The sequence below is a fragment of the Lithobates pipiens genome, unplaced genomic scaffold, assembly GCF_037356315.1.
Source record: "Lithobates pipiens isolate NorthernLeopardFrog02 unplaced genomic scaffold, aLitPip1_a1.2 Scaffold_27, whole genome shotgun sequence".
Taxonomy (NCBI): domain Eukaryota; kingdom Metazoa; phylum Chordata; class Amphibia; order Anura; family Ranidae; genus Lithobates; species Lithobates pipiens.
Window position 1 is genome coordinate 87,168,555 of NW_027507788.1, and position 25,111 is coordinate 87,193,665.

Here is a 25,111-nt window from a genome sequence, read left to right on the forward strand (position 1 = left end):
GGTCAGGCACTGATGTGGACGAGAAGGCCTGGCTCGCAGTCTCTGCTCTAATTCACACCAAAGTTGTTCTATCAGGTTGAGGTCAGGACTCTGTGCAGGCCAGTCATGTTCCTCCACCCCAAACTCGCTCATCCATATCTTTATTGACTTTGCTTTGTGCACTGGTCCAAATCATTTGGTGGAGGGAGGATTATGGTGTGGGGTTGATTTTCAGGAGTTGGGCTTGGCCCCTTAGTTCCAGTGAAAGCAAACATTTAAGGCGTCATGTAGAGCTGCACAATTAATCGTTAAGAATCAAAATTGCGATCTTTTTCCCTTCCCGATCTTAAAAACAGCAAGTCACTCTCTAACAAGTACAGAGAGTTCTCACAGCTGGAAAAAAAAATTCAAGAAAACGACAATACCCAGAACGCTGTTAACTTTCGTACATGCGTGGTGACATCTGGTCCAACCCCTACATGTTGTGTCAGAATTTACGTCATTGAGTCTAAAAAGTTAAGCCAGGAGCCAAGATAAAAAGTTCCATAACTCCAACACATAAGCAGTAGTTGAATCTCACTAGCAACCCAGTAAAGAATGAAGACCCCAGGTGCAGAGGATGAATTGGAGAAGATGGCAGTGGTGGTGATGTAGAGTGAGGAGGATGGAGGGGGGAAGAACGCAAGTAAGGTCTGCCATACTGCACAAGTATGCCAATTTATACTTGGACACTATGGCAAGTGCTCCTGCAGCTTTCCCCCTACCTACACCCCCCCCCCCCCCCCCCATTCTTGGTTTCACTTAAAACGAGACAGTATTTTTGTAAAGACCCCCTTCAAACTCAAATAGCTACATTGCCAGCACTCCCTCGCCATCAGTGACCATACCCTATGATTCTGGGTATTGAGTATGTGACATCTTTCATCTGTGCTTAAGTCTAGCAGCCAATCACTAGGACTGAGCATTGTCACGTGACTTGCTTTATCACTCCCTTTAGCAGATGACACTAGTGATTCTGGAGTCCAGCTGTACCGGAGGCAGGAGCGGGGAGCCAAAACAAGCAAGGTAAGTATCAAAGGCCTGGGGGAAGGAGGGACTTTAAAAAGGCGCTGGGGTTGATTTACTGAAGAAAAATCGGCTGTTCAGTTTGCAAGAGAATTTTCCCTTAGCTTAGTAAATGAAGTGAAGCTGTGCTATTTGTGTAAGCAATCATACCGTTTTTTTTCCTTGCACACAATTGGGTAATATTTTGCAAAGTTAATTTTCCTCACTTTCACTACGGTAAGGGAAAATTCCATGGCAAAGTGTACAGCCTGTAAAGCCTGTTTGTCTTTAGTAAATTAATGGGCAAGGTGACAGGGTCTAACCACTTGCCGACCACAATATGTATACATACACATTGCGGTCTGCAAGTGGTTTATTGGGGTTATGGCTGAAAATATCAACCATAAACCCGGTACCGTTTTTTTTTTTTTTTTTTTGGAGGCGGACAGTTTTCCCATAAAATCAGCCCAAGCAGCTTATGAGCCACTGGAACAGTTTCCAAAGCAGCGGAAGGGGATGTCCCCCACCCCCACCTCTGCCGGGGTTTCTCAGGCTTACCAGTAACGATCCGACAGTGTGGTCGGTTGCCCTGATAGGCAATCAAACAGTTAACACTCTTTAAATCAAACTCTATGGAATTGGAGGACTGGAGCAATGGCACTTCTGGTTCAGGCTGGAAGAAAATATTTTTGTTTGTTTTCTTTTAAAGCGAAAGATAAAAAACATTTTTTTTTGTGCTCTTAAAGAGATTCAGGAGTCTTTTTGACCCCAGATCTCTCAAGGGGAAGGAAGGAAGGAAGGAAAGAAAGATAAAAAAAAATGTAAAAAGAGCCGCCAGCCCTCCACGCTCACGCATATGTAAACTGTATTCGAACCAAACATATGAGGTATCACCACCAATGCTAGAGTGAGAGCAATAATTCTTTTGCTAGACCTCCTCTGTACAACTAAACAGGTAACCTATAAAGGTGTTTAAAGCATCGCCTATGGAGATTTTTAAGTACCGTAGTCTGTCGCCATTCCAAGAGCGTGCGCAATTTTAAAGCACAACATTTTAGGCATCCATTTACTGAGCGCAACATCTTATTTCACATTATGCAAAAGAATTGTGGTAACTTGTTTTTTAATTGTGTGTTTTGTTTGTTTTTTTATTCATTAAAGTGTATTTTTCCCCCCAAAAAAATACATTTGCACAAACGCTGCTCAAATACTGTGCGATATAAAAAAACTGCAATGATCTACATTTTATGCCAGAGGGTCTCTACTACCCAAAAAAAAAAAAAAATGTATATATATATATATTTATATTATAATGTTTGGGGTTCCAGTAATTTTCTAGCAAAAAATACTGATTTAAAGCGGAGTTCCACCCAAAAATTGAACTTTCGCTTTAAGTGATGGTGAACCCCTGACATGCCACATTTGGCATATCATTTTGGGGGGCGGGGGGGAGCAGATACCTTCTTTTTAGAGGAACCCAGCTCTCACTTCCTCCCGGGGCTCTGCGGCACCGGAAGGAAGTTCACCTCTTCCCCCTCCCTCCCTGCAATCTTCTGCAACACGTCACAGGTCCCAGAAGATTGTCCGGACATTAACTGCGCGCAGCCCGCACATAGAATGCCGCAGCCGTGGAGAGGAGGGGGGAGAGGAGCGGGGCTTCGTACGCCCGCATCTCTGGACCGTGGGACAGGTAAAAGTCCAATTATTAAAAGGCACCTCCGCTGCATTTAACATAATGATGTATATACCTCAGGCTTGGCATCAGTTTAACAGGATGAACAATAGCTACCTTCAACATTGGATGGAAGCCTGAATAGAACCTGCAGCTTTATATACAAAGTCAACAATGGCAGTCCTCTCTTTTTCTTTTTTTTAATCCTCACAGGTTCCCTGGAGTGGTGAAACACGTTTGGGTTGGAGACATCAATGAATGCAGTCAATTCTCTGTTTATTAAAAACCTTGCAAGAACAGCTAATTGGAGTGCAGATGATATTTTTTATTGTCAAAAAAGTTACTCCTGGTTTCAACTAGCTGTCATTGCTGCATTGTCTACCAGCATCATAACAAATAATTGGACGTAGCATGTATTTATCACAATACACTGTCCTAGTTGGATGATTACCCAACAAACTTTTCCAACCAGTGCCGTCTAGTATTCATCCAGTAAAGATCTAATCTTTGCCAACGTGTACAATCAGCTAGCAGTCCAAAGTGTTCAGAATCCTTAGTTCAAATATCAACCAGAACATGGTCTGCATGGAGTTTGCATATTCTCCCTGTGCTTGTAAAGTACTCTCCTGGAGTACTCCGGTTTCCTCCCACACTCCAAAGACATGCTGGGCAATTTTAAAAAACAAACAAAAAAAAAACTGATTTAAAAAAAAAAAAAAAAAGCCGCGATGACATCACTCCCGCGCATGCCATTTGCGGCATATCGCTGTTGACCGCGGCGCGCCGTAGACAGCGGTGCCTGTCTTTCGGAAAATATCTCCTAAACCGTGTAGGTTTAGGAGATATTTCTTGGACCTACAGGTAAGCCTTAATCTAGGCTTACCTGTAGGTCAAAGTGTGTTGTAAGGGTTTACAACCACTTTAAGGTATTTCTATAGCACCATCAATTTAAGCAGTGTTTTACATATACATTGTACATTCACATAAGTCCCTACAATCTAAGGTCCCTAACTCACATTCATTGTACAAGGACCCTAAAAAAAGGAAAAATAAGTACCCCCGGTACAATGGGATTTTGCAGGCGAACATAAGATACTTAAAAAAAATTTTGATATATTAGAAAAGTATTTAAAAAGCAGGTATAAAAACATGATAGCAATCTATACAGTACATTACATTTTGTGCAAAATGAAAAATAATTTACACATTGTACATATTCAAGAGTGAATATAATTCCCTCCATTAGCCTGACATGTTTCAGGAAAAAAGCCCTTCTTCAGAGGCGTTTTTTTTTTTTTTTTTTTTTAGGGAGAAATTGTAAATACATTATGAAAGAAAAATAAGATAGTCTTAGCAAAAAAAACAATTTTCAAAAGGCAAAAACAACATAGCAATATTCGAGCATGTCCAATACACATACCAAAAGTTGAACAGTGTAGAAGTGAATATGCAAATGTATACAAAAGCAATTATCTTCAGGCTCGGTTCACACAGCGGGCGGCACGACTTGCAGCGCCGCGACCTGCCGCGACCTGCACACGATCAGCGGCGACTTGCAAAACGACTTCTGTATAGAAGTCAATGCAAGTCGCCCGAAGTCGCTGCAAAAGTAGTACAGGAACCTTTTTTCTAAGTCGGAGCGACTTGAGTCGCTCCTATTAGAACGGTTCCGTAGTACAGAACGGAGCGCGACTTGTCAGGTGGCAAAGTCGCCTAGACAAGTCGCCCCTGTGTGAACCGAGCCTTAAAGAGTTGGATGAACTTTACTGCTATTTGTCCACCAAACAAAGGTGGACCCCGAGCGAGCTCAGAGCAACCCTCACAAGGGTCCCCCAGAAGAACATTGATAGAATATTTCTCTTGGATATACCAACAGAGGTTTTAGAACATCTTTAGAAATGGTCCCCACTATATAAGAGGGACGTATCTAAGGCTTAGTATTATATGAAAACATTATATATCAAATCATTCAGCAGGGCCCTCTGATTCCTCTTGTACCAAATTGTAATGTAACTGTAATGTCTGCCCTCATGTTGTAAAGCGCTGAGAAAACTGTTGGCGCCATATAAAACCTGTATAATAATAATAATTCATAATAAGTTATTTTGTTACTCTATTACCTCTCAGGGTCATTTGTGACGGTGTTGTGGCGGATGTTCTTCTGGGGGACCCTTGTGAGGGTTGCTCTGAGCTCGTTCGGGGTCCACCTTTGTTTGGTGGACAAATAGCAGTAAAGTTCATCCAACTCCTTAAAGGTAATTGCTTTTGTATACATTTGCATATTCACTTCTACACTCTTCAACTTTTGGTATGTATATTGGACATGCTCGAATATTGCAATGTTGTTTTTGCCTTTGAAAACGTTTCTTGCTAAGATTAGCGGACCTCCAGCTCTTGCAACTACAAGTCCCATGTGGCATAGCAAGACTCCGACAGCCACAAGCATGACACCCAGAGGCAGAGGCATGATGGGACTTGTAGTTTTGCAACAGCTGGAGGTCCACTAATTGCATATCCCTGCACTATTGTATCATGAGTTGTAGATTTCTAATTTTTAGCAGGGGTTCCCCGAGACCAGAGAACTATTTCATGGGTTCCTCTGTGTTGAAAAGGTTGAGAAAGGCTGGTGTAAAATATATGCCATGTGTAAATTCTTTTTCATTTTGCACAAAATGTAATGTATTGTATAGATTGCTATCATGTTATTATACATGCTTTTTAAATACTTTTCTAATAAATAACATTTTTATGATATAAGTATCTTATGTTCGCCTGCAAAATCACACTTTTTTTAGGGTCCTTATACAATGAATATTGGGATGTTGGCAACATTTTGTTTGAGAAATTAACATTTCTCTCCGTGGTTCACCAATGTATTTACTAACTGTGTGCAAACCTGGGGGCCAACTACAAGAAACGTCTGACCTCTGTGATTGCCAACAAGGGTTTTGCCACCAAGTACTAAGTCATGTTTTGCGAAGGGGCCTAATATTTATTTCACGTATTAAAAAGCAAATCAATTTATGCATTTTTTTAAAATGCTTTTTTCTGGAATGAAATATGAAATGAAAGACTGACCTTTTTTTTCAGTTGTTAAAGGCACAAAATCAGCAGAGGATCAAATACTTTTTTCCCCTCACTGTAGCAGAATAAATTTTGGCCTAAATTTATGAAGAAATGTTTTGTTGGACATATTTTAGAACAGAAAAAAAAAATTCTGTGTTTAGTTTCTATAATAAAAAATGCAAATAAACAGCGGTGATAAAGTACCACCAAAAGAAAGCTCTATTTGTGTGGGGGGGGAAAAAATTGTATAAATTTGTGTACAGCATTGCATAACTGAGTAATTTAATTGCCAGTTAAAGAGTTAAAGTAGCAGTGTTGAATAGCAAAAAATAATCTGGTCATGAGGGGGGGTTTTAAGACCTTCATTGTATCAAGTAGTTAAAGTGTTACTTAACCCAAGACCCTGCACTCACTATATAGAACATGGAAATGCAATAGTTTTAGTAAATATAATCTTCTAAGTACTAGAGTTGCACCAAATGGAAATTTTGGTGCCTAAACCCAAAATGCAGGATGCGCTTGACCAAAAATGACAGTAAAAAAAAAAAAAAAATTATATATTATATATATATATATATATATATATATATATATATATATATATATATATATATATATATATATATATATATATATATATATATATATATATATATATATATTACATAATTGTGTTACATTTGACTTTTTAACCACTTCCCTACCCACCCATAGTCATATGATACCCACAGGTGGGATCTCCCATCCTGGGTGGGCGTCATATGACGTCCTCCCATTCCCAGCCACCTAGGGGTCGCTCGGGACCCAGTGCGCGTGCCCGGCAGCCGCGATGTCCTCCGGGCACCCGCGATTGCCCGGGAGCACAGCAGGACCATGGATCTGTGTATGTAAACACACAGATCCACGTCCTGTCAGTGGAGAGGAGACCGATGGTGTGTTCCCAGTACAGAGGAACACCAATCGGTCTTCTCCCCTTGTGAGTCCCCTCCCCCCACAGTTAGAATCACTCCCATAGGGAACATATTAACCCCTGCAGCGCCCCCTGGTGTTAACCCCTTCCCTGCCAGTCACATTTACACAGTAATCAGTGCAATTTTATAGAACCGATCGCTGTGTAAATGTGAATGGTCCCAAAAATGTGTCAAAAGTGTCCGATATGTCCGTCACAATGTCGCAGTCACGAAAAAAATAAATATATTTACAGATCGCCGCCATTACTAGTAAAAAAAAAAACGCTACAACTTTTTCATAAACCAATCTACATACGCTTATTGCAAATTTGTTTTACCAAAAATATGTAGAAGAATACATATCGGCCTAAATTGAGGGAAAAATTTGTTTGTTTGTTTTTTTTAAATGGGATATTTATTATAGCAAAAAGTAAAAAATATTGTTTTTTTCAAAATTGTCGCTCTTCTTTTGTTTATAGCGCAAAAAATAAAAACCACAGAGGTGATCAAATACCACCAAAAGAAAGCTCTATTTGTGGGAAAAAATTGTGTCAATTTTGTTTGGGTGCAACAACGCACGACCGCGCAACTCTCAGTTAAAGCGACGCTGTACCAAATCGGAAAAAGTGCTCTGGTAAGGAAGTGGGTAAAATCGTCCGGGGCTGAAGTGGTTAATTAACATCATGAATTTAAATAAATATGAATTGATTGTCGGCCAATTATTGGACCCTTTAGCGCAAGAAAAGTAAAAAAAAAAAAAAAATTGTATCTCTTCAAATCCTATGTATGTTTTCACAATGATCCGTTGCGCTTCCATTGTGGTGTTAAACATCGTGCTTGCTGCATTTTTGGTCAGAAAAAAAGAAATAATTATGCACCAAAAATGCACCTCGCTGTTGAAATGCATCAATAATGCACCCATGTTACGTTTTTACAGCAATAAACACAGTAAAATCGCTGTAAAATTGCACGTGTTTTCTGTGCTCCTAAAAGCACATGTTTTATCGGCAAAATGTCACGAACACCATTTTCGACCGATATGTTTCGGCGGCTGAAATTTTGGTGCATCTCTCATGAATACCTTTTCTCATCAGCAGTATATAGCAGTGTTGTTACGTCTATCAGTGTCCAGCAGAGCACTGGTTAAAGCTTGTCGGAGTTTTCTTTCTCATTTGAATGTCCTATGAGGCTGCATAACCCCTGGCCCTCTGTCTGGATGGTGCCGTTTGGCCCTGTGCTGATCACATGCACTTTCCCAAGAGAGAAAAAAAAAAAAAACTACTGAGGTGTGTACATTTGTTATGTTGTCTGTAAAGATGTCAGGTGAAGCTGTAAAGCCACCTGATCACTTCCACACCCCACTGAAGTTGGCAGCACTGCCCCCCCACTGCCCTCACCATCTATTCCAGGCTCCATGAACCAGCATGGCGGGTAAAAAGGAAGGAGACCTGCATACTGCCATTCTCTGATCTCGCTCCTGGTAAATAAATACGGAAGCAACATGTATTATGTATTATGGGTTCACGGTAATTCCCTGCCTGCTGTGGCCAGGAAAGAAGTTAATGGAGCAAGATCATTGCTAGCTGCAATAGGTGGCAAGGGATACAGCAGCCGTGTAATAGACCCCAATGTCAAAATCATTCATTAAAAAAATAAATAAAATAAAAAAACGGGAAGGAGAACCTGTCTTTACATTGTGCTGTCACATAGGGGGTTATTTGCCCCATAAAGTAAAAAGTGACACTATACTTAGGTTTTAAAAAAAATTATATTCAAGTATGTATTTACAAAAAAATAGCTTCTATTGCTCTCAGCAAGTCTCCAAATTCCTTCCTTTCTTTTTTAATTCTGTGATCTGACCCCCTGTTGAGGGTGTCTACATGTAATCTCCATGGTCCCACTGTGAGTAGGAATGTAGCCACCCACTCTTGCTCACTCCTGCAATGGTCTTTGGGATTTGTAGTCTACACAGAGCCGCAAAATAGGGAATAGATTTATGGCATTTTTATTATAAAAAAAAAATGTCCACTAGTAATGGTTTTGATCAGCGATTTTTAGCGGGACTGTGACATTGCGGAGGACACTTTTGACACTGTTTTGGGACCACTGACATTTATACAGTGATCAGTGCTATAAAAATGCACGGATTACCTTAAAAGGGACACAGGCAGGGAAGGGGTTAACACTAGTGGTGATCAAGGGATTAAATGTGTTCCCTGGGAGGTGTTTCTAACTGTGGGGTGAGTGTACTGACTGGAGAGGGTGAGAGATCCCTGTTCCTGATCACTAGGAACAGACGATCACTCTCTCCTTCCCTGTCAGAATGGGGATCTGTTTGTTTACATTAACAGATCCCTGTTCTGGCTCTCTGTGGAGCGATTGTGGGTGGCCATCGGCCACGCGCATTAGCTCCCCCCGCCATGCAGTGGGTATGCGCACGCACCTGCTGTAGCTCCTAAAATTGCTGATGTACAGCTACAGAGATTCCCGGAAACAGGCCAACCTGCCGCAGTATAATGATGGTGGCTGGTCAGCAAGGGGTTAAGTATTGGATGTATATGGAATTGTTTTTGGAAACTTAAAAAGGAGTTGTAAAGGCAGAAGGTTTTCTATGCATTAAGATCCAAAACCTTCTGTGTGCAGCAGCTTCCAAAGCATCAGAAGAGAGAGGGGGTGGGGTGGGGCCGGACCTCTGTGTCTGAATGGACACAGAGAGCTGTGACTCGGCTCGGGTGCCCCCATAGGATGCTGCTTACTGTGGGGGCCCTCAGCAAGAGGTAGGAGCCATGAGCACCAAAGAGGGACCTGAGAAGTGGAGGATCTGGGCTGCTGTGTGCAAAAACAAAGTGCGCAGAGGAGTTAAAGCAGGAGTTCCGCCATTTTTTATTTTATTTTTTTAAAAGCCAGCAGCTACAAATATTGCAGCTGCTGACTTTTAAAATAAGGACACTTACCCGCCCAGCGCACCCGCGATGTCGGCCCCCGAAGCCGATCTCTCGATCGTCTCTCAGGTGCTGCCGCCGCCATCTTGGGTATGGGATTTAGGAAGTGGAGCCTTGCGGCTTCATTTCCCGTTTCCCTACTGCGCATGCGCGAGTCGCGCTACGCAATAAGGATGGTCCCCGCTGTCTCTGGGATCTGTGTGTTTCCCAGCAGACAGCGGGGGACCCGCGGGAAGTGGCGTAAATATCCGCAGATTCTGCGGATATCTATGCCGGAAGTGGTTGCAGATACCTGTACTGTACAGGTATCTGCACCCCCCTCCCCCCTGAAAGGTGCCAATTGTTGCGCCGGAGGGGGGCAGGATTACAATGAGCGGAAGTTCCACTTTAGGGTGGAGCTCTGCTTTGAGTATAACATGTTTGTTATTTTTTTATTTCTTTTTAACAAGACTTTACAATCACTTAAAGCGGAGCTCCACTCTAAAGTGGAACTTCAGCTCATCGGATTCCTCCCCCCCTTTGATGCCACAATTGGCACCTTTGGGGGGGAGGGGGGTGCAGATACCTGTATACTACAGGTATCTGCACCCACTCCTGGGCATAGATAGCCGCAGAATATCCGCAGATGCACGCCACCCCCCCCCCCCTCCCGCTGTGTTCTGGGAAACACACAGTTCCTAGAATAAAAACGGGGATTGGGGACCAGTGAAGACGCATGCCAGTAGAGAACCGGGCAGTGAAGCCGCAACGCTTCACTTCCCGATTCCCTGACCAAGGTGGTGGGGGGCAGCCGAGAGACAAGCAATTGCTCATCTGCTGCTGACATCGCAGGCAGCCAGGACAGGTAAGTGTCCATTTATTGAAAGTCAACAGCTGCAGTATTTGTAGCTGCTGTCTATTGCGATTTTTTTTTTAAGGTGGAGCTCCGCTTCAAAGCTCACTAAACACCTTCCAATCTGTTTTGTACAATTAAAATATATTACATACCAAAAGCATTACACTTATATTACATAGCAAAGTATGTAATATAAGTATCTATCTAAGCCATCCAATTGTGCAGGCCCCTGTACTTTGTTGTTTTTGGGGAGATTTAAAAGAGATTGTATAGTCGGATTCTAAAAGGCGTGTAAGGATATTGTTTAGTGCCAAATGAAAAAAAAAAAAAAAAAAAATTTATAATATATATATATATATATATATATATATATATATATATATATATATATATATATATATATATATATATACATATACACACACACTAATAATAATTATATTATATACAATAAAAAAGTAACATAAAAAATAAAATAAATGTTTACAGTGCCCCGCCCCCAAGCACATAAATGCATGCAGCAAATACACCTGTATACGCAAACAATGCGCGCACTAAACATGTGACCGCCATGGACGCCAGATCAAGGGCAATAATTCCAGGCAGGATTATCGGGCTAAAAGTGTAAAAAAAGAAAACTAGTGCATCCACCACATCTCAGAACCAGTACTCCTCACCACTATAATGTTTTCTTCCTGGGGTGGATCTGCTTTATTTCCTCTGTTATTGGAAGGATTGCTCACTCTACCATGATGCACAGCAGCGGCAATATCAGTGAGACAAGTGAAGAACAGCAATACAGAGCAAATGCAAATCCCAACACCCACATCCATCCATCCATCCATACAGAGTGTCACTCATCAGCAGAGGCTTCATGTCTACTCGTGCATGCCATCCCCCTCCCCCCTCTTCCAGGGTTAGTGAGCAGAGCTGTCATGTCCATCCTTACCTCCTTGTTATACTGGGTCAGAGCCTTCTGCACCAGCTCCTGCTCCCCGCTCTCCAGCTGCTCTAGGATGCCATCCAGCTCCATACTGGCACAGGGTGAGCTGCACTCTGTCTGCTTCAGCAGGAAGTGGACCCAGCCAGGCTGCTCTTCCTTCTGCTCTCCACTGACACGGTGACATCACCGGGGGGCGGGGCCTGTCAGGGACTCCGGGGCTGGAGATCACATCGCAGGCAACGTGTCTAGAATGAGAGCGGACAGAGCGCACTGATTCCTATAAGGGCTTTATCTGGATGATGCAAATCCACAATACAGCCATCAGCAGCCTGCTGGGGAATGGAGGGGGAGCTCGGGGCTGGAGATCATTATTTGTTCGGGGGGGGGAGGGGTTCAGCAGCAGGTACTTAGTAAAAGTCTTTTTAACAGTAAATAGGTTTTTATTTAAATTTATTGAAGTTAACAATGACACAGTACATGATGGACATTGGATATATACAGAAGGTCACAAAGACAACAGATGGAGTACAGCTGGTAAAGTCTCACGTATTGTACAGTCATTCATATTGAGCAGTATGGCAATCGTGTCCAACATGCCATCCCGGGTTAGCTGGGAGGGGGGCGAGAAGAAGCACGTTATGGAATCAGCATTTCAACATCAAAGATCTTGTGTAGGACCAGGGCTAGTGCGAGGATTTTTGACACCCTAGGCAAAACCTCATTTTGCTCCCCCCTTGGCTCCACCCCTGACTCCACCCCATTTGCCCTGCCCATGCTTACCCCACCTTTTTAATGAAAGATGTCTCACCAGCGCCCATCAATGCTGCCTACCAGCTCCCATCAAACGCTGCCTCACCAGCACCCATAAAATGGAGCCTCACCAGGCCCATCAAATGCCACCTTATCAGCGCCCATCAAATGCAGCCTCACCAGCGTCCATCAAATGGAGCTTCACCAGCACCCATAAAATGCACCCTACCAGCACCCATCAATGCTGCCCACCAGCGCCCATCAAATGGAGCCTCACCAGGCCCATCAAATGCCACCTTACCAGCGCCCATCAAATGCAGCCTCTCCAGCGCCCATCAAATTAAGCCTCACCAGCACCCATCAAATGCAGCCTACCAGTGTCCATCAATGCTGCCTACCAAATCCCATCAAATGCCGCCTCACCAGCACTCATCAAATGCCACCTTACCAGCGCCCATCAAATGCAGCCTCACCAGCGTCCATCAAATGGAGCCTCACCAGTGTCCATTAAATGGAGCCTCACCAGTGTCCATTAAATGGAGCCTCACCAGCACCCATCAAATGGAACCTCACCAGTGCCCATCAAATGCAGCCTCTCCAGCGCCCATCAAATGGAGCCTCACCAGCACCCATCAAATGCAGCCTACCAGCGCCCATTAATGCTGCCTACCAGCTCCCATCAAATGCCGCCTCACCAGCGCCCATCAAATGCAGCCTCATCAGCGCCAATCAATGCAGCCTACCAGCTACCATCAAATTCCGCCTCACCAGTGCCCATTAAATGCCAGCTCACCAGCGCCCATCAATGCAGCCCACCAGTGCCCATCAATGCAGCCTACCAGTGCCCATCAATGAATGTTTGCTTGTTTTCATTAATTCAGGAGTCGGTACACAGACACAGTCCTCCACCGCTGCTGCTGCCCCTCTGATACTATGTGCGAACAGAGCGGCGGCTGCCTGCTGATGCTGAGACTTAGTTGCTTGCTGCAGAGAGAAGAAAGTAGTAACACCAGTGGCCGGGCGCCCTAGGCGGCTGCCTAGTTTGCCTATTGGTAGCACCGGCACTGTGTAGGACACAGTAATATTGCCTAGGACTTCCCAGTGAGCCCTAGGGCTCCGGATCATTTGCGTCGATCTATTGTTACCAAACCTTATCAAATTTTCTACTCATATGTCAGTTTATATAATGGCAGGACAGAGTTGATTGTTAGCACCCGCATATGGTGTGTAGGAGGGGTGGGTTGTTTCCACTTCAGGAGAATCTCACATCTAGCATAGTATAGAGCATTAAATAAAAACAGTTTTTCATGCCTAGAGGCCTCAATACTCTCTGTGTTGCCAAGCAATGCCATGGCAGGCTCTAAACTGAGAGACCAATCGCCAAAGGACCCTAGAGCATCCAGTACCTTCTCCCAGAAAGGATATATTAGAGGACAGGACCATACCATGTGAAAGAATGTGCCCGGGGAGGAGCTACATCTGGAGAAAAGGCACTCACCCCAGGGTATATAATGGGCAGTCTCACGGGGGTGTGTTGGAATTTAAGTTGGATGAAGTGATCCTTTGCTGAGATCATCTTATTAATATAGTCAGTCACCATTTCCTCCCACCCCTCCTCAGTCAAGTCCGGGATATCGGGCTTCCATTTAGTGTAGACTTTGGTCAGAGAGGTGCACGAGGGAGAGATACAAGTAGAGGGAGGAGAGGGGCTTATCCAGGATTTTAGAGATGAGCAGTGGTTCCACAGAGTCAGTCTGGAGCAGGCCCATCGTGACAGGACAAAACAAACAATTGCTTGGGGCTCCAGCCGCGCTGCCGGCCGCCAATTTCTATAAGCTGAAGCCTGTAGCATGGCTGAGCTCCTCTTCCTTCCTCCTACAGTCCGCGTGGTACAGGAGATTCAGTTTCCTGTTCCTGGCTGGAGTGACAGGAAGTGCACACACTCAGTGCTCACTTTCTTTCATTCCGGCCGGCCGGGAACAGAAAACGGAATCTCCTCCCGCACGGTAGGGAGGGGGGTTAAAAAGAACAGGGAGGGGGGAGGCAGTCATGAAGACCCATTTAGTAATAAAAATATGGTAGCTTACTGACCATAATAAAAACAATTACTATAGCTTTCTTTCCATTTTAATTCTTTGCCGTCCCATTTCCATCTTATTGCTTCTTTTTTGAATCATGTAATATTTATTAAAGCTTTTTGAAAAAATTTACAAAGCAGAGAAAAGACTCTACAGTACACTGTAGCAAATGTTCAAATTGTATGCACATTATATGCAACAGCAGTATTTGCACTGTAAACCTTTTTTATTTATATAAAGTGTTGGTGAACTTAAAGTGGAGGGCCACTAAAAAAAATAAAAAAAAATACATTAATAAAATTAAAAAAAATTAAAAATGTTTTCACTTACCTGAAACGCTGTTGCTAGGCAGTCTTCCTAATCTGCCTCTTCCTATTCCGCAGCACTTCCTCCTCTTCAGTGAATGGCCCTGTTGCCTTCTGGGACATGTGTGTGTCCCAGAAAACAATGGGGCCATTCACAAAACGCCACGCGACTCGCGCATGCGCAGTAGGAAATGGGCAGTGAAGCCGCAAGGCTCCACTGCCTGTTTCCCTTCATTAGGATGGAGACGCCGGCAGCCAATCCAATGGACGGATCGGCCTCGGGGCGGTCGATATCACGGGATCGTTGGACAGGTAAGTGTCCTTATTAAAAGCCAGCAGCTACAGTGTTTGTAGCTGCTGACTTTAAAAAAAAAAATATGAAATGGCCGCAGGTCCGTCTTTAATATTGATTGGATCCTGGGCAAATGTTTTCTTGGGCCCCCCATACAATTTCACTCTCCACCTGCTCTGAGACATACAATAAATAGCAGCTACACTTAAAATCAGTTTACTGTATCAGATCAGATTGTGATTGGTTGCCAGAGGTTACAGTGTATCATTACTACTTACTGACTGGTTGCTAGAGTTTACACCACACATTACGGCTCACTGATTAGTTGCTAGATGTTACAGCACGTGATTTCTGCTTGTTGATTGGTTGCAGCACATCATCTCCTCACTGCAGGGGGCATCATATACATATGAATGCCGCCTTTACTTACATATCTATGCTGCCGGATGCAGCTATTTAGATATGAATGCTGCTGCTATTTATATATCAATGCGGGTTATTTACATGTAAACACAGGGACACAGCAAGGGACTAATACTTCAAGGGACAAGGGAATTTAAACTGGGATAGTTGGCAAGTATAAGCCAGCTGCTTTGGACCCCACAACAATGACAGGGCCCAGGGCAGCTGCCCCTTTTGCCCTGCCTTAAAGACAGCCCTGATTGGCCGGAACGCCCCTTTAAACTGTATCGCCATGCTGTGATTCCTGTAGGCTTTGCGTGCGTGCGTGCGGGGGGGGGTTGGGGGGCCTCCATGTCCATTTTGCTTGGGGCTCCCAAATTCCTTCAAACGGCCCTGGTCTGGAGGGTTAGCGGGTCGGGGAACTGGGCCTGGTTCGCATGTCTGAGTTGGTAATACCTAAATGTCATAGAGGTGGGGTCAGCATATTTAGCCTTTAGTGTCACGAAGAAGAAGGAGCCGCCCATATAGATGTGTTTAATGGTGATTATCCCCCTAGATGTCCACAAATGGGGGTCTGGCAGCTTATAGAGGTGTGACAGTGTGGGGTTGCCAAAAGTATTTTTAAATAAAATAAATTGTGCTAAAATTATAAAGACTGGAAAAAGCAAAAACGATATGTGTTGCCCATAATAAGCAATCACATCCTAATTGTATTTTATCAGGTCCTTTAGAAAATCTAACCTGATTTCAGTTTTTTCCTTCTTCTAGTTATTATGAACACTGTTGGCTATTGTCCAGTATTAGTGTCCAAACTGAATAGGTGCAAAGTGAGTGTGCTGCCTACCTACAAGAAGATGGTGCCCTTTGCACCTCCTCAGTAAGCTTGGCTATTATGGTGCAAAGTGCTGTGTCAGACATAGCACTCATTGACTTATTTAACTTTTACAGATAAAAAAAAAAGGGGACTGCACTGCCTAACACAGGATGGTGCACTGTAATAGCCAATCTTACTGGGCAGGTACAAAGGGCACCATCTTGTGGAAGGCAGCACACTCACTGTGTTCACATTAGCTTAATTTTCAATTAATCACATAATAAAAAAATAAAAAAAGCAAACTGAAAAATTACCAGCCTTGAATACACTGATTTTTCTTTAGGCTAGGTTCACATCTAAGTGGGTGCGAGAAGCATAGCTCCCAACAGTCTCTGATTTCAAGGGACTGTCCCTGATTTGGAGCAATTTCCCTCTGTCCCTCATTCCTTCTCATTTGTCCCTCATGTTGGTCTGATCTATATAGATGTATATAAAATGCACTTTTGATCAAAAAGTGTTTCCCAGCACTAAACCTTTCATCTGATTTCTAAATTGATGCATTTGTAAATTCCAAAAGACAATATAAAGGAATAGTAGTGGTAAAAAAAAAAGCACTTGTGGTTAAACCAATCTTATTTTTTTGTACAATTCTCCTTTAAGGGGGTGTGGCCAGGGGTGTGTCCTATGACTGCATACTTTTGCTAATAGGTGTCCCTCATTCCCACCTCAAAAAGTTTGGAGGTATGGAGAAGGTGAGTAACTGCACACCTTCCTGTTCTGTCGAGAAGTGCCCGGCTATCCAGGGCCGGATTTCCCACAAGGCCACGGAGGCCAGGCATCGGGGCAACAGCACAAGTGGTGCCACCCCTTGTACTGGCCCTGGACAGGACCATTTACTGGAGGAAGGGGGTGCATTAGAAGCCACTCTACAGGCCGTCTGTCCTGGGGCCTCTTTGATCTGTGGCTGCAGCGCTCCCCCTCCCACCTCCTCCTGTTGTTTGTCACACACCGCCGAGAGCGATGTGTGTCAGGGAGCTGGGACTGTGTGTGTGTGTTCAGCAGCGCCGTAACAAGAACCCGCCCCCCTAGACCGGCTCATGTGGTAGCATATTGAATCATTGTTCCGCCTATCACATGAGCCAGTCTAGGGGGCGGAACACACACACTCAGACACACAGCGCTGCGGGAGATGTGCGATCCATCCAGGGCAGGCTATGGTGAGTCTGCATTCATAGGCAAAGTGAGGCACAGAGAGGCTGCAATTATGGTAACAAAGGCTGTGATTATGGTCAGAGGCTGTGATTAAAGGGCACAAAGGCTACGATTATGGTCACAGAGGCTAAAATTATGGTCAAAAAGGCTGCGATTAAAGGGCACAAAGTCTGCAATTATGGTCACAGAGGCTGCGATTATGGTCACAGAGGCTGCATTTAAAGGGCACAAAGGCTGCGCTTATGGTCACAGAGGCTGCACTTATGGTCACAGAGGCTGAGATTAAAGGGCACAAAGGCTGCGATTATGGTCACAGAGGCTGCGATTAATGGGCACAAAGGCTGCAATTATGGTCACAGAGGCTGCGATTAATGGGCACAAAGGCTGCGATTATGGTCACAGAGGCTGCGATGAGTTTGCCAAAAGAAAAGTTAGAACAAAAAAATTGTAGGGAGTTTCTTACTGCTATAATCTTTAAAAGGCATTTTCTGCCTTACAGAGTATTTTCAGTCTTGTTGTGTTTTTAATTGATCTATTGTAGCAGTCATCGATAAAGGACAAGAATGGTGATGTGTGTGTGTGTGGGGGGGGGGGGGGCAGCATTGAAGGACCCGGCCTTGGGGTGGCAAAGGGAGTAAATCCGGGCCTGCGGCTTTCGAATACTGCATTCGCCACACGGAGCCGCAGAACAGCTGAGTTTACAATCAGCTGTCGTCTCGCGTGGCCGAGGCACTTTCATGTAGGTGAGGGACATATATTTCAATGATGACCAGTGCTGAGGGAGCGGAATTTGTAACGATGGGCAAAGAAATCTGCAAAATAAATCTTTATCTGCCATTCATTTTGAACGCTTGTGGGGTGTGTTTAGTCAATTGAAAGGTAAAATATTATAAATCTATCCCCTATTTGGTAGACGCTATAACTTTTGTCCAAACCAATCAATATACGCTTATTGCAATTTTTTTTTACCAAAAATATGTAGAAGAATACATATCAGCCTAAACTGAGGAGAAAAATTGTTTTTTTTTTATAGATTTATTATAGCAAAAAGTTAAAAATAATGCGTTTTTTTTTTCAAAATCGTCACTCTTTTTTTGTTTATAGTGCAAAAAATAAAACCACAGAGTTGATAAAATACCACCAAAAGAAAGGACGATTTTGCTTGGGTACAACATCACACAACCGCACAATTGTCAGTTAAAACGACGCAGTGCCGAATTGCAAAAAGTGCTCTGGTCAGGAAGGCTTAAAATCTTCCACAGCTGAAGCGATTAAAGATAACCTGTCACCCTAAAAAAATCATAATTTTGTCCCATATGTGATGGAAATTTAATTTTTTTTGTAAAAAATGTAAGTTACACCCAAACACATAAAATCCCCTCCCCCTAAAAAAATTTGAGGCACCCCCCATCCCACATATATGCAAATACAAGCCAAATGCACATGGCGGGGCACCTACGCTTGAAAACATTGATTGCAATACACGTTATGCCGCGTACACACGACCGGACTTTCCGGTGTTCTGCCTAATAGAGTCCGTCTATCAAATGCTGTCCGCTCCGTACTGCGCATGCGCAGTATGGAGAAGACGAAGCTTCGGAAAAACTCCGAAGCTGAACGGCGCCTGCGCCGTGAGTGGAGGAGGTAGCCCCACTATCCAAGCGGACATAGGGTTAAGAATTTTAGAGGGCCCCTCGCGGGCGAGCTTCGCTAGCCACGCTTCGGGCTCGGCCTCGCTCCGCTCGGCTCTTTTTTATTCTAACTCTATGTCCACTTGGATAGTGGGGATAGAACCTGAACTCACGGCGCAGGCGCCGTTCATCCTCTGCAATTTTCGGAATCTGTGTTCCTGTGTACTGCGCATGCGCACCATCTGATGGAGGACACTATTTTACAAGACACCGGCCTACTAGGTCTGACGGTCTTCGCAACGGACTTTCAGTGGAATTCCGAAGGACTTTCCGAACGAACAGACTTGCCCACACACGACTGGACTGAGTTCGTACGAAAGTCAGTTAATTGTGAACGTGATGACGTAAACGCGACTAAACAAGGAAGTTCAATAGCCAGTAGCCAATAGCTTCCCTTACATCGTATTTGGTCCGTCGGACCAGCACACAGATGAACGATTTTCCCGATTTTAGTCCGTCGGATAGATTTTTTTTTTCAAAAACGATCGGACTAGCCCATACAAGATCGGATTATCTGATGGACTAATCCCTTCGGACCTAGTCTGGCAGAAAGTCCGGTCTGGTGTACGCGGCATTACATTTTTCCGCATACGCCAGAATGATAACAATAATTCTGGCACCAGACCTCCTTTGCATTGCCTATGGAAAATATAGGGTACTGATATGTTTAAAGTTTGACATGTTGGGTATGTATTTACTCGGCTTTTATATTTTACAAAAAAATTGGGTAATTTGCAGTAATATCGTGTGAAATAAAAAATGGGAGCTACAACTACTCTCTAGGGTGTCTGCTTTCAGAAAATATATAATGTTTGGATGTTTTATGTAATCTTCAGGCCTGAAAAGATTTTTTAAATCTGTGCAGAAAACACAAAAACGGCTCTGGCTGTGAGGGTTAAAGGTTAAATTCACCTTTGGGAACATGTTACATGTTCTACCTGTAAGATTTGTTCGTACAAAAAACTCGTTCCTAACTTTTTTAGCTGGCTCTTAGATTCAAAAGAAATTTGTCAAGCCCTGATTATTAAAATTAATACTAAAACTTGAAATGCATTTCTAAGGGTTCCTTCAATGATGGCCTGTCCATAGAGGGTGCACGGGCATCCCCTTCCCTATCCATGCGTCCGGCCCCCTGATCTACATATCAGTGGTGCCAGACCATGGATTGGAATGCGGTGGGGTGTTTTTTTTTAAGCACCTGATTAGAGCCAGGGGCTCTAATAGGCTTCAAAAAAGGTGAGCTTGGAGTGCAGAGCAATGCGCTCCAAGCCCACCCACTTGTGTGACCATAGCAAATGAATTTTTGCTATTAGCACACTAAAGTTCCTCCCCGCCAATCAGGAGGAGGTCTGTGAGCCCTGTTTCCCGATTGGCCAAAGCATCAGGTGATACTATTGGAAGCCTAGCGCTTTGGCGAAAGACACACTGCGGAAGAAGCTGGAGGAGCGGACACCGATGCTGCCGTGGCCACTGCCTGCACTCCCATTGGGGGGGTGCTGTGCCACACCACTGGGGGGGTTTGTTTGCCCCCCCAAAGAAGAACCCACCAGCTGCTACTGGGTTCCTTTATGATAAAAAGGTTGAGAAAGGCTGGCATAGAGCATAGTTCACTAGCCCACCGACATCTGAGAACATTCACCTGATCAGATCAGAGAACATCCTTATGTTTAAGGCACCTCCAAGACCCTGGCTGAGCTCCCTGGCCCAGAATACAATTGGGAAAATTGATCAACTGGAATGGAGTTTTCAGGCTAATCACTATTTTTTTTCTCCAGACAGGCTGGTACCCCACAGCCATACCCTCTTTATAGGTATAAGTATGCAATGTTATGCCTTGAAAACTTTCATGTTTATAGAAAGATAATTCAGTGACTGAGTTGTACATGCATTACTGACAGTCATCTAATGTTTGTAAGCAGCTTTCAGGATAAGTCCACTTATCCATTTTGCCCTTCCCAGATACAAACTTATGTTAAATCATGGCTGTGGTCTTCACCGTTTGGTTACATCATAACAGCAAATTTTCATTGCACTCCTGTGCATTAGCTTCAAATTGTCTTCTATGGGACCATCTCTGGCCTCAGGAAATTGCCCGTAAAAATCAATGGGAATCTTCTGTGCAGACACTAACAAGGCATAGATTTGGATGTACCAAACAGTGGAGCCATGATTTAGAGGTAAGTGTTCATCTAGGGTAGGGGAGGGTGGACTGGTTAGCTCAGGGGTGGGCAAAAAGTGAACGTGTGAATGCTGCATTTTTTCGTAGACATGTGTTTGACATTTTGACACTTGAAAATTAATTCCTCTTTTAAAAAGTTAAGCCGCGTACACACGGGCGGACTGTCTGGCCAACTTAGTCCGTCGAAACACATTTCAGCGGACAGTCCGCTCGTGTGTGGGCTTCAGCGGACTTTTTCAGCGTGCAATCTGGCGGACTAAGTATTTCGGAATTTCCATAATACTGTCCGTCATACTTTGGTTTCAGCGGACAATCCGCTCGTGAGTAGGCTAGTTCGACGGACTAAGTATGGCGCATGCTCAGAAAGGATTTACACGGCGGAAGGTTGCATTGCTGTGTATTGGACTTCCTATTTCTAGTCCCGTCGTACGTGCTGTACACGTCATCGCGCAAGCTTTCGACGGACTGTTTGTGCATCCGTGTGTGGTCAAGTCCATTCATTCGAAAGTAGGACGGACTGTCCGTCGGATTGTCTGACGGACTAAGTTGGCCATACAGTCCGCCCGTGTGTACGCGGCTTTAGTCAACCCAAAGGTGATATTTTAGTTATAGGTGTAGCTTTATAGACTTCAAACTCCGGCTGCACCATCATAACCAAAGACACTCTGCAACTAAGCCACCTGTCTCCTAGCAACCAATGACACTGTGTTGCCTGGTCTCCAGCATCCTACTAACCAATGAGGGAGTGCAGCCCCTACAAAAATGGCTGTCCCAGGCATAAATGTCACCTTAGGTCTAAGGCAGGGATCTCCAAAGTGCGCCCCTCCAGCGGTTACGGAACTACACGTCCCATGAGGCATTGTAAAACTCTCACATTCACAGACATGACTAGGCATGATGGGAATTATAGTTCCTTAACAACTGGTGGGCCGGAGTTTGCAGACTCCTGGTCTAAGGTTTGGTCTAGAGGTGGGATTTGCATGAAGCATTCCCAGTGCATGCAAATCAACATAGTGGGAAACATTGAATACATTGACACTGCAGGATTTACTTACAAAAAAATGCATAGTAGCCAATCAGCTTCCAACCTCAGCTTGTTCAATTAAGCTTTGAGAATAAAATCTGGAAGGTGATTGGTTTCTCTGTGGAGTTGCATCAGATTTTGCACTTTCCAGCTTTAGTAAATCAACTTCTGTGGGCCTATTTACATTACCACTGTTTAGTCACATATGGCGACCCATCACATTTGGCTACCCGCTGGAGTGCGCATGCGCGACGGCGCCATATGCATTCCAACACTTTTACAACAAAACAGCACACTAAAACCGTCAGATAGTGTGACGGAACTAACGTTGAACTGCGCTTGCACAGTTATTATGTGGCTCCACCCCTAAGTCCAGGTTCAAGCCCCACCATCTAAGTGGACATAGAGGCAGAGTATAATTATACCGAGCGAAGCGAGGCTGTGCCTGAAGCGTGGCGAGCGAAGCGAGCCCGCGAGAGGCCCTGTTGCAAAGTGGTGTCTTACAATCAATAATTATACAGAAGAAGATCTTGTCTGTAACGTCACTTCCGTGACATTATCTGATGGGTTCACTGCTCCGTATTGTCGTAAAAACTTTTGGAACGCATATCGGCAAGTTACACATGCGCAGTGCGAAATTTCTCAGCGGATCGTCACTTCCATAACCAAATGTGATGGGTCACCATATGTGACGAAGCACCACCCAGGAGTTGGCCGCCTCATACGAAGAGCATTAGAAAATTGAAATAAATGAAATAAGGAGAAGTGTTTGTGTCCATAGCAAGTAATATAAACTAATGATAGTACTGGAGGTTTACTGTGAACTTACCCTGAAAGTGTGCTTATACTTTAACCACTTGCCGCCCGCCCTATAACAAATTGGCGGTGGCAAAGTGGTTGCATAATCCTGATCGGACGTCATATGACGTGATCAGGATTATGAGCCGCTGCGCGCTCCCGGGGGCGCGCAGCGCGGCGATCGTTATTGCGGGGTGTCAGTCTGACACCCGGCAACTATGATCTCGGTAAAGAGTCTTCGACGGAGACTCTTTACCACGTGATCAGCCGTGTCCAATCACGGCTGATCACAGTGTAAATAGGAAAAGCCAGTGATCGGCTTTTCCTTACTCGCATCTGTCAGACGCGAGTAGAGGAGAGCCGATCGGCTGCTCCTCTGACAGGGGGGGTCTGTGCTGATCGATTATCAGCACAGCCCCCCTGAGGATGCCCACACTGGACCACCAGGGACGCCACCAGACCACCAGGGATGCCCAGGACAAGGTATGCCACCCTAGACCACCAGGGATTCCAGTCAGTGCCACAATGGATGCCAATCAGTGCCCATAATGGATGCCAATCAGTGCCCACAATGGGCATCACTGATTGGCATGCATTATTGTTTGGCACTGATTGGCATCCATTAGTACAGTATATTATAATACAATGCCGCCTATCAGTTCCCATCTGTACCGCCTATCAGTGCCCATCCATGCCACCTATCAGTTCCCCTTCCATGCCCACCTGTGCTGCCTACCCATGCCCACCTGTGCCGCCTACCCATGCCCACCTGTGCCGACTAACCCATGCCCACCTGTGCTGACTAACCCATGCCCATCCATGCCAATCCGTGCCAGCTATCAGTGCCAATTTGTGCCACCTATCAGTGCCCATCCGTGTCGCCCATCAGTGCCACCCATCAGTGCCCATCAGTGCCGCCTATCAGTGCCACATAGGGTCCATCAATGCCACCTCATCAGTGCCACTTCATTGGTGCCACCTCATCGGTGCCCATCAGTGCCGCCTTATCATTGCCCATCAGTGTAACCCATCAGTGCCCATCAGTGAAGGAGAAAACTTACTTATTTGCAAAGTTTTGAAACTGAAACCAAAAAAACATTTTTTTTTCAAAATTTTCGGTATTTTTTTATTTGTTTAGCAAAAAATAAAAAACGCAGAGGTGATCAAATACCACCAAAAGAAAGCTCTATTTGTGGGAAAAAAATGATAAAAATTTCATTTGGGTACAGTGTAGCATGACCGCGCAATTGTCATTCAAAGTGCGACAGCGCTGAAAGCTCAAAATTGGTCTGGGCAGGAAGGTGTTTAAGTGCCTGGTATTAAAGTGGTTAAAGAAGAATTCCAGGCTAGGCTTGTGCAATTCGTTTAGTAACGAATCGAAATTCGGCCGAATTTTGCATCTTTCGGATATTCGGATGCATCCGAATGTCCGAATAAAAAAATAACAAATTACAACGAATACGAAAGAAATATAACGAATGAATTCGAATGAATTCGACATGATTCGAAATTATTTCAACCGCATTCACAATTATTTCAACATGATTCGACATTATTTCAACCGCATTCGAAAATATTTTGTGACCCGACTTTATGGCCATGTATCTCGGGGTCACTTGGTGCTAGACACTTCAAATTTGGATATGTTGTAGAGCTAGTATTATTGTGTTTGCATACCATTTGGGGTTTCTAGCTATAAGTGACCCCGAGATATGTGGCCGCAAAATCGGGTCACAAAATGTCATTCTCTGCTCTATTAACTAATAAAATTTTGCGACCCGATTTTGGGGCCACTTATCTCGGGGTCACTTATAGCTAGAAACCCCAAATTTGGTATGCAAACACAATAGTACTAGCACTACAACATATCCAAATTTGCTAGCACCAAGTGACTCCAAGATACATGGCCCTAAAGTCGGGTCACAAAATATTTTCGAATGTGGTTGAAATAATGTCGAATCATGTTGAAATCATTTCGAATCCGGTAGAAATATTTTCGAATTTTGTTGAAATATTTTCGAATGTGGCCGATTTTTCGAATTCGGTAGAAAACTAAACGAAATCCGAAAACAAATTTAAGGCAGTTAACGAATATAACTAAACGAAATTAATGAATTAACGAATTAAAACGAAAC

The 25,111-nt window shown here is 44.1% G+C and overlaps 1 protein-coding gene and 2 long non-coding RNA genes across 6 annotated transcripts in view; 1 reads left to right on the forward strand and 2 right to left on the reverse strand.

Moving 5' to 3' along the window:
- RIC8A (RIC8 guanine nucleotide exchange factor A) overlaps positions 1 to 11,680 on the reverse strand; it is a 116,374-nt gene extending 104,694 nt beyond the window's left edge. For 2 of the 4 annotated variants that reach the window (XM_077457174.1, XM_077457172.1), the window contains exon 1: positions 11,438 to 11,675. In XM_077457174.1, the coding sequence (XP_077313300.1) occupies positions 11,438 to 11,521 (84 nt within the window). In that variant the 5' untranslated portion in view covers positions 11,522 to 11,675. Of the gene's footprint in view, positions 1 to 11,437 lie in introns of all 4 variants that reach the window. The other 2 variants (XM_077457171.1, XM_077457173.1) reach the window with 2 other exon arrangements.
- LOC143933963 (uncharacterized) overlaps positions 1 to 25,111 on the reverse strand; it is a 286,424-nt gene that overhangs the window by 104,694 nt on the left and 156,619 nt on the right. The window lies entirely within an intron of this gene.
- The window catches only part of LOC143933960 (uncharacterized), a 70,561-nt gene continuing 66,436 nt past the window's right edge, over positions 20,987 to 25,111 (forward strand). Inside the window, exon 1 of the long non-coding RNA XR_013263177.1 lies at positions 20,987 to 21,152. This is a non-coding gene — a long non-coding RNA (uncharacterized LOC143933960). The remainder of the gene's footprint in view (positions 21,153 to 25,111) is intronic.